Here is an 11,578-nt window from a genome sequence, read left to right on the forward strand (position 1 = left end):
TTGCAGTGGCTGGAGGCCCTTGCATGCCCATTCTCTCTTTCGCTCTCTATCTGCCTCTTTCTCTCTCTGTCTTTCTCTCTCAAATAAATAAATAAAAATCTAAAAATAATAATAATAATAATTTAATTACTTATTTATTTGAGAGAGAAAGAGGCAGATAAGGAAGAGAGAGAGAGAATATGAGAATTGGTGTGCTGGGGCCTCCAGCCACTGCAAATGATATCTAGATACATGTGCCACTTTGTGCATTTGGCTTACATGGGTACTGGGGAATGGAATCTGAGTCCTGAGGCTTTACAGGCAAGTGCCTGGACCAGTGTGCCATCTCTCCAGCCTTGTATGAGACCGATCTGCAGAGGTGTGTGGGCTTAGCTAAAGCAAACCCACTGCAAAAGAGTTTACACTGTACCACTCTCCTGCTGCCTAGTAGCAACAAAAAATATCTGGGAAGAGGGAAAATATGGTACCAACACATGATGTACCCATACAAAGTATGTTCTTAATAATCAAATAATTAAATATATATCTTTTGTTCATTATCAGCTGGGGTGTCTTTGATTTTAATTACCACTTTCTGACATTGCTCACACAACATCCAGAGTGAGCTCCTTTGAATCAATACCCACTGTGTAAGGCTGTCTATTCTCATTATGTAGACCCTTTAATGAAATCAGAGTTATAGTATAAAATATAAAAGCAGAAACCAGCACCCAGCTATAGGCCTTTCTTCTGGTCTCATTGTAGAGATACTAGAGATGGTCTCTCCCCTTCCTTACAAATAAATAAGATAATCTTTTAAAAAAAATATAAACTAGCTGGGCGTGGTGGAGCATACCTTTAATTCCAACACTGGGAGGCAGTGGTAGGAGGATCGCCACAAGTTCGAGGCTATCCTGAGGCTCCATAGTGAATTCCAGGATAGCCTGGGCTAGAGTGAGACCCTACCTCGAAAACCCAATATATATACTGAATAATGAGAAATTCATTACTTTCTTCCTTTAAGCTGATTTTTGTAGTTGGATTTTTTTCTTACTTCCTACTACCAGACTAGGCAAGTCCCTGTGGGTAGCAAGTTCCTAAGCACCATGGGTTTCCCCAATTACTGCCTGAAAAGTCTGCCCTGAGTTGCTTCCAATCACGTTTAGCATTAGGTATGGCTCAGACCTCTAGGCAGGAAACTGAAATGGATAGATATGGAAGCAGACATACCAGAAAGTACTACTCATCCTGAGAACCAAGCACCTGGGTATAAATGGGGCAGATATTTCCTGTAAGGTATCAGCCTTTCCTCCAGACCTGTACATCCTGGAACAGGCGCTCTGAGAAAGCAGCCTCTGAGGAACTACTAGGCCCCTACTTGTGAGATATTTGTCCTGCCTGGAGCTTTGGAAGCAAGAACCCAGAGAACTGCATATTTCCTGCAAGCTCTGCCTGAATCCCAAATCTTAGCTGTGAACCAGCCCTTCATTCTTTTTTTTTTTTCCCATTTTTATTAGCATTTTCCATGATTATAAAAAAAAAAATCCCATGGTAATTCTCTCCCTCCCCCCCCCATACACTTTCCCCTTTGAAGTTCCATTCTCCATCATATTTCTTCCCCATCACAATCATTATACTTACATATATACAATATCAACTTATTAATTACCCTCCTCCCTTCCTTTCTCTTCCCTTTATGTCTCCTTTTTAACTTATTAGCCTCTGCTACTCAGTGTTTTCGTTCTCACGTAGAAGCCCAATCATCTGTAGCTAGTATCCATAAATGAGAGAGAACATGTGGCGCTTGGCTTTCTGGGCCTGGGTGACCTCACTTAGTAAAATCCTTTCCAGGTCCATCCATTTTTCTGCAAATTTCATAACTTCATTTTTCTTTACTGCTGAGTAGAACTCCATTATATAAATGTGTCAGATCTTCATTATCCACTCATCTGTTGAGGGACATCTAGGCAGGTTCCATTTCCCAGCTATTATAAATTGAGCAGCAATAAACATGGTTGAGCACGTACTTCTAAGGAAATGAGATGAGTCCTTTGGACATATGCCTAGGAGTGCCATAGCTGGGTCATATGGTAGATCAATCTTTAGCTGTTTTAGGAACCTCCACACTGATTTCCACAATGGCTGGACCAGATTGCATTCCCACCAGCAGTGTAGAAGGGTTCCTGTTTTTCCACATCCCCGCCAACATTTATGATCATTTGTTTTCATGATGGTGGCCAATCTGACAGGAGTGAGATGGAATCTCAATGTAGTTTTAATCTGCATTTCCCTGATGGCTAGTGACATAGAACATTCTTTAGATGCTTATATGCCATTCATATTTCTTCCTTTGAGAATGCTCTATTTAGCGCCATAGCCCATTTTTTTTGATTGGCTTGTTTGATTCCTTATTATTTAACTTTTTGAGTTCTTTGTATATCCTACATATTAATCCTCTATCAGATATATAGCTGGCGAAGATTTTTTCCCATTCTGTAGGTTGCCTCTTTGCTTTTTTCACTGTGTCCTTTGCAGAGCAAAATCTTTGTAATTTCATGGGGTCCCAGTGATTAATCTGTGGTTTTATTGCCTGAGCAATTGGGGTTGTATTCAGAAAGTCTTTTCCAAGACCAATATGTTGAAGGGTTTCCCCTACTTTTTCCTCTAGCAGTTTCAGAGTTTCAGGTCTGATGTTAAGGTCTTTAATCCATTTGGACTTAAATCTTGTGCATGTCAAGAGAGAAGAATCTATTTTCATCCTTCTACAGATACATATCCAGTTTTCCCAACACCATTTGCTGAAGAGGCTGTCTTTTCTCCAATGAGTATTTTTGGCATTTTTATTGAATATCAGGTGGCTATAGCTACTTGGGCTTACATCTGGGTCCTCTATTCTGTTCCACTGATCTACATGTCTGTTTTTGTGCCAGTACCACGCTGTTTTTGTTACTATGGCTCTGTAGTATAGGTTAAAATCAGGTATAGTGATACCACCAGCCTTATTTTTGTTGCTCAGTATTATTTTAGATATTCGAGGTTTTTTGTGATTCCACATGAATTTTTGGATTGTTTTTTCTATTTCCATGAAGAATGCTTTTGGAATTTTGATAGGGATTGCATTAAATGTATAGATTGCTTTTGGTAAGATTGCCATGTTCACAATATTGATTCTTCCTATCCAGGAACAGGGGATGTTTCTCCACTTTCTATTGTCTTCTGCAATTTCTCACTTGAGTGTTTTAAAGTTCTCATTGTAGAGATTCTTTACTTCCTTGGTTAGGGTTATTCCAAGGTACTTTATTTATTTATTTATTTATTTTTTGATGCAATTGTGAATGGGAGTGATTCTCTGATTGCATCCTCTGTGTGTTTGTTGTTAGCATATATGAAGGCTACTGATTTCTGTGTATTTATTTTGTATCCTGCTACATGGCTGTAGGTTTTGATCAGCCCTTCATTCTTTACCAGAAATTCAAATGGAACAAAACAACCTAGACCTGGCTTTTTTTTCTTTTTTTGTTTTTTGTAGGTAGGGTCTCACTCTAGCTCAGGCTGACCTGGAATTCACTATGTAGTCTCAGGGTGGCCTCGAACTTTTGACGATCCTCCTACCTTTGCCTCCCGAGAGCTGGGATTAAAGGCACATGCCACCACTCCCAGCTAGACCTGGCTTTTGATAAGAACTGAGTCTGCTGGTCAGCACAATGCTATCCTCAAATGCTCTCTGCTAAATGCATTTGACGTCTTCTTCCACATTTTGTCACAATGTGGCAAGAGGTCACCTCTGTTTCTACATCTTTCTCTATTCCTCTCTCCACCCTAGCCACCTGTGCCTGCCTTCCCTTCCTGAAAGCCTATGGCCAGCTAGCCAGCCACAAGAGGCCTGACCCACACTCTCTCTAGAAATCTCCAGCAATATCACAAGTGTAATGTTGTCTTATCTTTACTACAGATGAAAATGAATGCCTCAGTGCTCACATTTGTGGGGGAGCCTCCTGTCACAACACCCTGGGGAGCTACAAATGCATGTGTCCTGCTGGCTTCCAGTATGAACAATTCAGCGGGGGGTGCCAAGACATCAATGAATGTGGCTCTTCACAGGCCCCCTGCAGTTATGGCTGCTCTAACACTGAGGGTGGCTACCTGTGTGGCTGTCCCCCTGGCTACTTCCGAATAGGCCAAGGGTAAGTACTGTTCCTAGACTTTGTTGTTGACTTTCTAATTCATAATGCAGAGGTATAATTACCTCAAAGTTTCCTGTGCTACTGGAAGAGAACTATGGGCTTTATAATTCTTAGATGAATTACAGTAAACTTTGCAAAAGTTGTAGAAGAGACCCTATAAAGGGGTATCTGGATTTATGGAAGTTCACAGAATACAAAGTAATGAAACTATACAATAAATATCTCATCATATGGCATCACTATCTCATTCTCTTTTTTTAAAAAAAAAACTTTTTATTGACAACTTCCATCAGTATAGACAATTCTCCATGTAAATTCCCTGCTACTACCTCCACTTTCCTCCTCCAAAATCTACTTCATTGAATCCCTTCTTATTTCCATTAGTCTCTCTTCTATCTTGATGTCATCATTTTTCCTTCTAATATGAAGGTCTTGTGTAGGTAGTCTCAGGCAATGTGAGGTCATGAATATCAAGACCACTTTGCATCTATAAGATTGCACTGTAAGCAGTCCTACCCTTCCTTTAACTCTTACATTCTCTCACCACCTCTTCTGCAATGGTCCCTGAGCCTTGGAGGGCTTAACAGATATGTATCACTTAGTGCCTATCACTCCACTGTCACTTCTCAGCACTCTGGTGAGTTGTGAGTCAACCCAGTGGTCACTGCCATCTGAAAAGAGAGAAGCTTCTCTAACCAAAATTGAGAGTAGCCTTAATATATGGCCATAAACAAGTGTTTAGAGGGCAGTTTGGTGGGCATAGTATATGCAGTTAGCTAGACAACAGTAGGCATTACGCCCCTAAGACTTAGGACCTCCCCAGTCATAAGCTTTTGACTAGGTTTTTAGTACCAAGCATGTATTCACTCCCATTAACTATCTTGTTCTCTTAATCTTCATGTCCTGTTGGAAAGTGAACACCTTTTATGGGAAGTCTGTTATAGTTTTAAAATGTGTTTTTCATTCAGCCTTATACTACAAATTATCAAACACATTAACCATGATAAATTAATTGTATTTTCCAAATAAAAATGCCATCAAATTTTATACACATGTCCATGTGTGCACACACACCACACACATACATGGAAGTTGGGGCAAGGGAAGCATATTATTTTTCTCAATAATTTAAAAATTTAGTAGTCAAAATTAAGGTCTTTCCTCTGTTAAATTAATTTGGACTTGAGGGTATATCTAGTTTTAGGAGCATAATTTTAACTTTTTAATTAGGAACTGTGCATGCATATATACTCTGTGTCTCTTTCACATGCACATGGAGTTAAATACTCACACATATACATATGTGTACTAAATAGTAACTTTCTGGTCCCAGAATATGTGACACATTAGCTCCCTGTGACTTATTCTGGGTCTGTGTTAACTTGGAGGTAGAAAAATGTTGCATGGGAAGCAGACAATGCCAGCGGTAGGGCCCAAATTCCCAGATGTCTATGTCTGGCTCTCAGTCGACTCATTCTTTACAGTTTAGCGCCAGAACCATTTTTCCCAGCAAAGATTGTGACACTCCTAACTGGATTTTGGCCAGTGGGATTTTGTAGTCACATTTCTTATAAGTGGTGCTCCTGGGATATGAAAACACTGGGAACGAAGTCTATGAAAGGAGCCCAAGCCTGAAGGCTTAGGCTTAACTCCCTCCCAGTAACTTAATCATACTGTGGCTGTACACATACAAGAAAGCCTTTGTCACTTTGTCCATTTCATTGTCCCTCCATAGTTCGCATTGCAAGGTAAAGAGAAAGGAAGTGGAGTGGACTTTGATGAGAATGGGAAAAGAGAGGGAACCTCAAAGGTGCAGTGATATATAGCAAATATTCTGCTCATTGGCATTGTAGTGTGAATCCAGTGGGAAGAAAGGGAATCAGTTATAAAGGGTAGGTCAACTGATACATTTAAGAAAGATTCAGTCTACTTTATACCACACTAGTAGAAATCTGCTCATTTCTAGTAGCTTTGACCTTCTTATAAATCTCTGGTATGGGCTCTATCCCCCAAATAAGGACTTTTTTTAAGGACCATGCAGATGTTTCAACACATTTGGAAAGAGGTGCTTAATAAACACATATTCCAAGTGGTCTCTGAAAAAGTATGCAGGATAACAAAACAAGGCACTGTTAACATGCAAATCTCACTCCATAGCTTGGCTTAGATAATTCAAAGGCAGAGAAAAACAGCTGAATTAGATCTCTCTTGGGCATGGGTTTGTTTATCCACCATCACATGAGTCAAAGCCAATGGCCTTAGTGGTTTTAAAAGACTTGAAACAGTTTCCCACAGTTGGGCAGGCTCCATTGCATACACTTTTATATGTGAGAATAGACTGTACATCCTCACACATTTTGCTGAATTAACCCTTGGCTATCACCTAGATCTTTGCTGTGCAATAACATCTGCAGAAATGAAATGTCAGAGCATAGAAGTGAATGCTTAGAAAGTTCAGTTGGGTAGGAGAGGAAGGGAACTGAAGCTAAGGAGCTAAGGAATGCTTTGTGCCACCTTGTGGAGCCAGCAGGGAGCAGCAATGGCAGAGGAGGCAGAGGTTAGAACTAACTGACCACAAAGGCAAAACAGAACAAAGAACAAATGTGTTGTCCAAGAGAGATGCCCCAAACACGGTCCACCTGCCCAATCCATACAGTTTCTCAGAGGCGCAGCTAGCAGGAGACCATCATTACTCCCATGGAACCTGGTTCATTAAAAAAAAAAAGACCCTTATTAAACCACCAATCACATTGTCTCCCTCAGCTTTGATTTCTACTGTGTCACAGCATAAATACTGTGAAAGGCCTATCCTTGTAGATTGGGGAAATGGAGAGACATGCAAATATGTCAACCAATGTCTTGAGATAACAGAAAGAAATGAATACACTCGGGGGACTGGGAACTAAAGGCCAAATGCAGAGAATGTTGGTATGATTCTCAGAATCAGCTAAAGTCCAGTCGGTGGTCAAGCAGTCAGGGTCTGAATGTCTCTGGGGTAAGATCTGGACATTATCAGAGCTCCTGGTTCTGATAAAAAACTTTCTGTGGGGGCTGGAGGGATGGCTTAGCAGTTGAGGCATTTGCCTGTAAAGCCAAAAAACCCAGGTTCGATTCCCCAGGACCTATGTTAGCCAGATTCACAAGGGATGCATGTGTGTGGAGTTCATTTGCAGTGGCTGGAGGCCCTGGTGCACCCATTCTCTCTCCCTCTTTCTCTCTCCAAACAAACAAAAACTCTGTGCTCCTCCTCTGCCATAGGCACTGTGTTTCTGGAATGGGAATGGGCCGAGGTTCCCAAGAGCCACCTGCCAGCGGTGAGATGGATGACAATTCGCTCTCCCCAGAGGCCTGCTATGAGTGTAAGATCAATGGCTACCCTAAACGAGGCAGGAAACGGAGAAGCACGAATGAAACAGATGCTTCTGGTGTCCAGGTAGGTCAGAGAGCTTCTCCCTGTCTCCTTATTGGGAAAGGCCGTCCAGATGCCTGTGGTTTTGCTGAAGATGCTGCAAAGTGTGCAAAATCTCAAGGAAAAAATCCAGACATTCTTGAGTTCTAGGCTGCATTTTACCAAAACCTGTGGGGCTTTCTGGAGCCTTTTGTAGCCTTTAGGGAGTGGCCATTTGAGGATTTTCACCTACTTGCTCATTTCCTCTGTCTCAACAAAAAGAAAAGTCAAACACCCACCCAAAGTCTGAGGTCCAGTACAAAAAATGGCACGGTGACATAGTGCTTCCTACGGGGGAGTGGGAGAATGCCAAGTTCTGAAAGCAAGAGGCTCCTCTACTGAGAAGAACTCTGTGCAGTGTGAGGAAACTTGGATGCTGGACAAGAACAACATGGACCGGAAGCAGCCTGGCTTTCTTGGCCTGTGGCTCCTGCGGCTCTCAGTCAACTCGGAAAGGCACAGATATTTAGACCTCTGGCTCTAGGCCCAAAGAATCTAGCACATGTGCACATGTGGTTCCAGGGAGGCAAGCAGGAAGTCAGGTGAAAAACTTTGACTATTAGCAGATCATAGGTGTGTCCTTAGGAGGGCATGCTTTTGTGTCTGTGAACAAAATTGAAATAGACATGTTCTGAGTATCCATGCTGCAACCACTTGCTGTGATTTGGGAAGTGAGATAGGTTTTTGGAAAGAAAATAACCCACTGGAACAGAGGCGCTCAAGCTTGGGAGTGCATCTGAGTTAACTGAAGCCTTGTTCAAATGGATTGCTGGGAGGTGGCAGGTGATTCTAATTGAGCAGCTGGGAGTTGCTGGTTTCCTGGGAGAGTTCCAAAAAATGCTGAACCTGCTGGTTCTGGACCATATTGAGACCCAGCTTCCTTCCTCACACCAGTGTAATCTTTCTTTACATGTGGTGTAAACACAATGCCCTGTGAGTCTGCACTTTCAACATAGCACAATACAATGAGGGCAGAAAATTGTATTAGTCTGAGATTTGAATTGCTTTTTGATTTCCTTTAATTAGATTTAACACATTGATGTGTGTCTTTCTAGGATGTGCCTGGGATGGAAGCCAATGTGAGTCTTGCAAGTTGGGATGTTGAGAAGCCAGCTACCTTTGCTTTCAATATTTCCCACATCACCAACAAGGTCCGCATCCTAGAACTGCTTCCAGCTCTGACAACGCTGACAAATCACAACAGATACCTGATTGAATCTGGAAATGAAGATGGCTTCTTTAAAATCAACCAAAAAGAAGGGATCAGCTACCTCCACTTCACAAAGAAGAAGCCAGTGGCTGGAACCTACTCACTGCAAATCAGCAGTGTTCCACTTTATAAGAGGAGAGAGCTTAACCAGCTAGAAGACAGCTATGACAAAGACTACCTCAGCGGGGAACTGGGCGATAATCTGAAGATGAAAATTCAGATCTTGCTTCATTAATTCACCATTCAGAGACCAAATAATTAAAAGAAAAAGAATTTAGGTAGGTAGATTTGTATTTTCCCCATCAGAATCTTCATGTCATAGGTACAATCTTTTGCCAAGTAAATTTGTCTAAATAAGCACTATTCTTATATGACAAAAGTAAGGTACAGGTGATTACCCTAGTTCAAACAACCACTTTCTCAGGCTTCTCATGTGTAGCTAAGTCACTTTATCAGATGTGTTGATTCTTAAAACTGGGGCATGTACGTCCACTGAGGTTGGCTGTTCATGCTGTCCTTCCAGTAGACAGATGGCAAAGTGTTTCATTTGGTAGACTGTTCGATTTGTTTTCAAATTGTGAAACTTTGCTTCTCCAAGTGCAAATACTAGGTTGGCCATTTACGGTATCTATTTGGTGCTAGTACATTTTCAAATTAGATTTTAAAAATACACTGTAATATGTACACAACTAGAAGCCAAATCGTTAGGTATTCAGTTCAAATAAGTCATTCATGTCAATCAACCAAAGTTAGTTCAGTAGATTTTTTGCAGTTATGAGTATAATACATCACATGTAAATTAAGTGTGTGTATACTGTAATCATGTTATTTTTATCATTGAAACATTTATAAACTAGAATAATAATGCCCTTATTGTGAGGGTTTGTAATGGTGCTTGTTAAGACCAAAGACTAACTAAATATCGACACCAAGTGGTGATGGAATTTCTGTGACTGGCCTACATATGCATTGAGGTGGGGAACCGGGAAACCGCCACAGCCGCCAGAGGATCACCAGTGCTCCTGCGTCCCAGTACGTGCAATATACCACAGTCATTCCAGAAATTCCTGTCAACAGGGGTCAGTGTCATAAATGTCACAATAAAACAAACTCTTTTTTTGTTTTTTTTTTTTTTTGTTTTGTTTACCCTTTGGCTTTGTGTTCTTGCATGGATTTGGCACTGGGGGGACCTTTCTGGAGGTGAAATAAAGTCTCCTAGGTTTAAGTCTCCTGGGTTTATTATTTATGGCTCATAAAAGTATTGAGTATACAACCATTAGAAGATGCAGCATATTTGTCAGTCCCTTGTGTATGTCACTAGTGCTAGCAGAATGAGTTCACTAACCCAACTTTCTAGATTGTGCCATCATTTCTAAAAGATGAGCTAATTAGTCCTATGACTTTTAAACTTCCAGACTTAAATTCTTTCAAATATGACGCTCAATCATTGTCTTAGAGCATTTGAGCTTCATTATAAAAGATTTATGCCCCTTTCCCTCAAAGACAGTGTTGGCAAGGCTTAGGTATTCTATCTTTTTCCCTAAACATCTGTTGCTGGTCATGCTAGCCTAATTACAGAGTGCTAATGTCAAATTGAATCCAACCAAATGCTACAACTTTTTGTTTCTAAATGTGCTCATCTGAAGATGCTGGTTTATTTTACATTATTAAATACTTAACTGTTAAGCTTACTCAACTGATAAAAGATAATATTTAAAAATCCTTAAGGGCAACAAAACATTTTGTGGTAGTGAAGAAAAAATATAAACAAAGATTGTTACATGAAGGGAGGAGGGGATAGAATTCTTCAGGACACAAGAAAGTCCTCTCAAATTCTTTTACAAGTTACACTACAACAAATGGAATATGTTGTGTTCTTTGTATTCCAAAGAAAAGCTAGGGTTGGCTGATAGAAGCCTCAGTTTAACACACATCTTCCTAATAATAAAGCTACCTGTTGAGAGGATGGATTTCATTGCAATGTGGAGAGCTCCCTGTTGTCCCTGCAGTTTCATTCTGGGTTAAGGACAAGGGTACTTTCCTGTACCTAGCAGTCTGTGAACACCTTGAGGGGTTTGTTCTTTCTACGTTGGGTTTTGGTTTGCTCTGGATTTTATTTCTTGTGTTTCCATCTAAAAAAATTGTTTCTCAGAAGCAATAAACCGATGATGATGATGTGTAAGACTTCTGTCTTAAATAGGAGGTGAAAATATAACTCGAGATTTCCTTTTAAAGCTGCACCAATTGCTCCATGAGAGAAGTATATTACAATTGTTGAACAAGAACATACAACATATGATAAACTGTGGTTTCCATATGGAAACTCTGACAGCTTAACCAGGACTGTATTATATTCACTAATGGAGTTCTTCATAACAAGCACCAGAAGAAATGGAGTTGGTACAAAGCAGATTGCTTTCATGCTTTTAATAGTCTAGGTCTGGATTATATTTATTCCAGAGCCAACAATTTTGAGCAGCATATTTTCCATGTTTCTGACTGTAGCACAACATTTTCCTCATTGTTCCATTGTAAATATTCCTCTTGTAAAATTCCTTTTTATCTTGAGATTTCAACTCGTATCTTTCAGTTGTCTTAAGTCTGTTTAATTTTACTTTCAATAATCAAAGAATTTGTGTTGTAAACCTTTCAGAAGCTTGACAATATCTCATCTTTATTCACAGCCCATTTCATTTACCAATTATGATTCTGTAAGTAATATTGAAATGAACTCAGCTGGCCTTTGAAATGTTTAAA

The 11,578-nt window shown here is 40.3% G+C and overlaps 1 protein-coding gene across 1 annotated transcript in view; it reads left to right on the forward strand.

Moving 5' to 3' along the window:
• Window positions 1-11,003, forward strand: part of Fbn1 (fibrillin 1) — a 254,992-nt gene extending 243,989 nt beyond the window's left edge. Inside the window, exons 63-65 of the mRNA XM_045156152.1 lie at window positions 3,932-4,163; window positions 7,422-7,596; window positions 8,667-11,003. Of these exons, the coding sequence (XP_045012087.1) occupies window positions 3,932-4,163; window positions 7,422-7,596; window positions 8,667-9,056 (797 nt within the window). The 3' untranslated portion in view covers window positions 9,057-11,003. The remainder of the gene's footprint in view (window positions 1-3,931; window positions 4,164-7,421; window positions 7,597-8,666) is intronic.
• Window positions 11,004-11,578: the final 575 nt, after the last annotated feature.

This window comes from Jaculus jaculus, chromosome 8 (genome assembly GCF_020740685.1).
Source record: "Jaculus jaculus isolate mJacJac1 chromosome 8, mJacJac1.mat.Y.cur, whole genome shotgun sequence".
NCBI classification, from domain to species: domain Eukaryota; kingdom Metazoa; phylum Chordata; class Mammalia; order Rodentia; family Dipodidae; genus Jaculus; species Jaculus jaculus.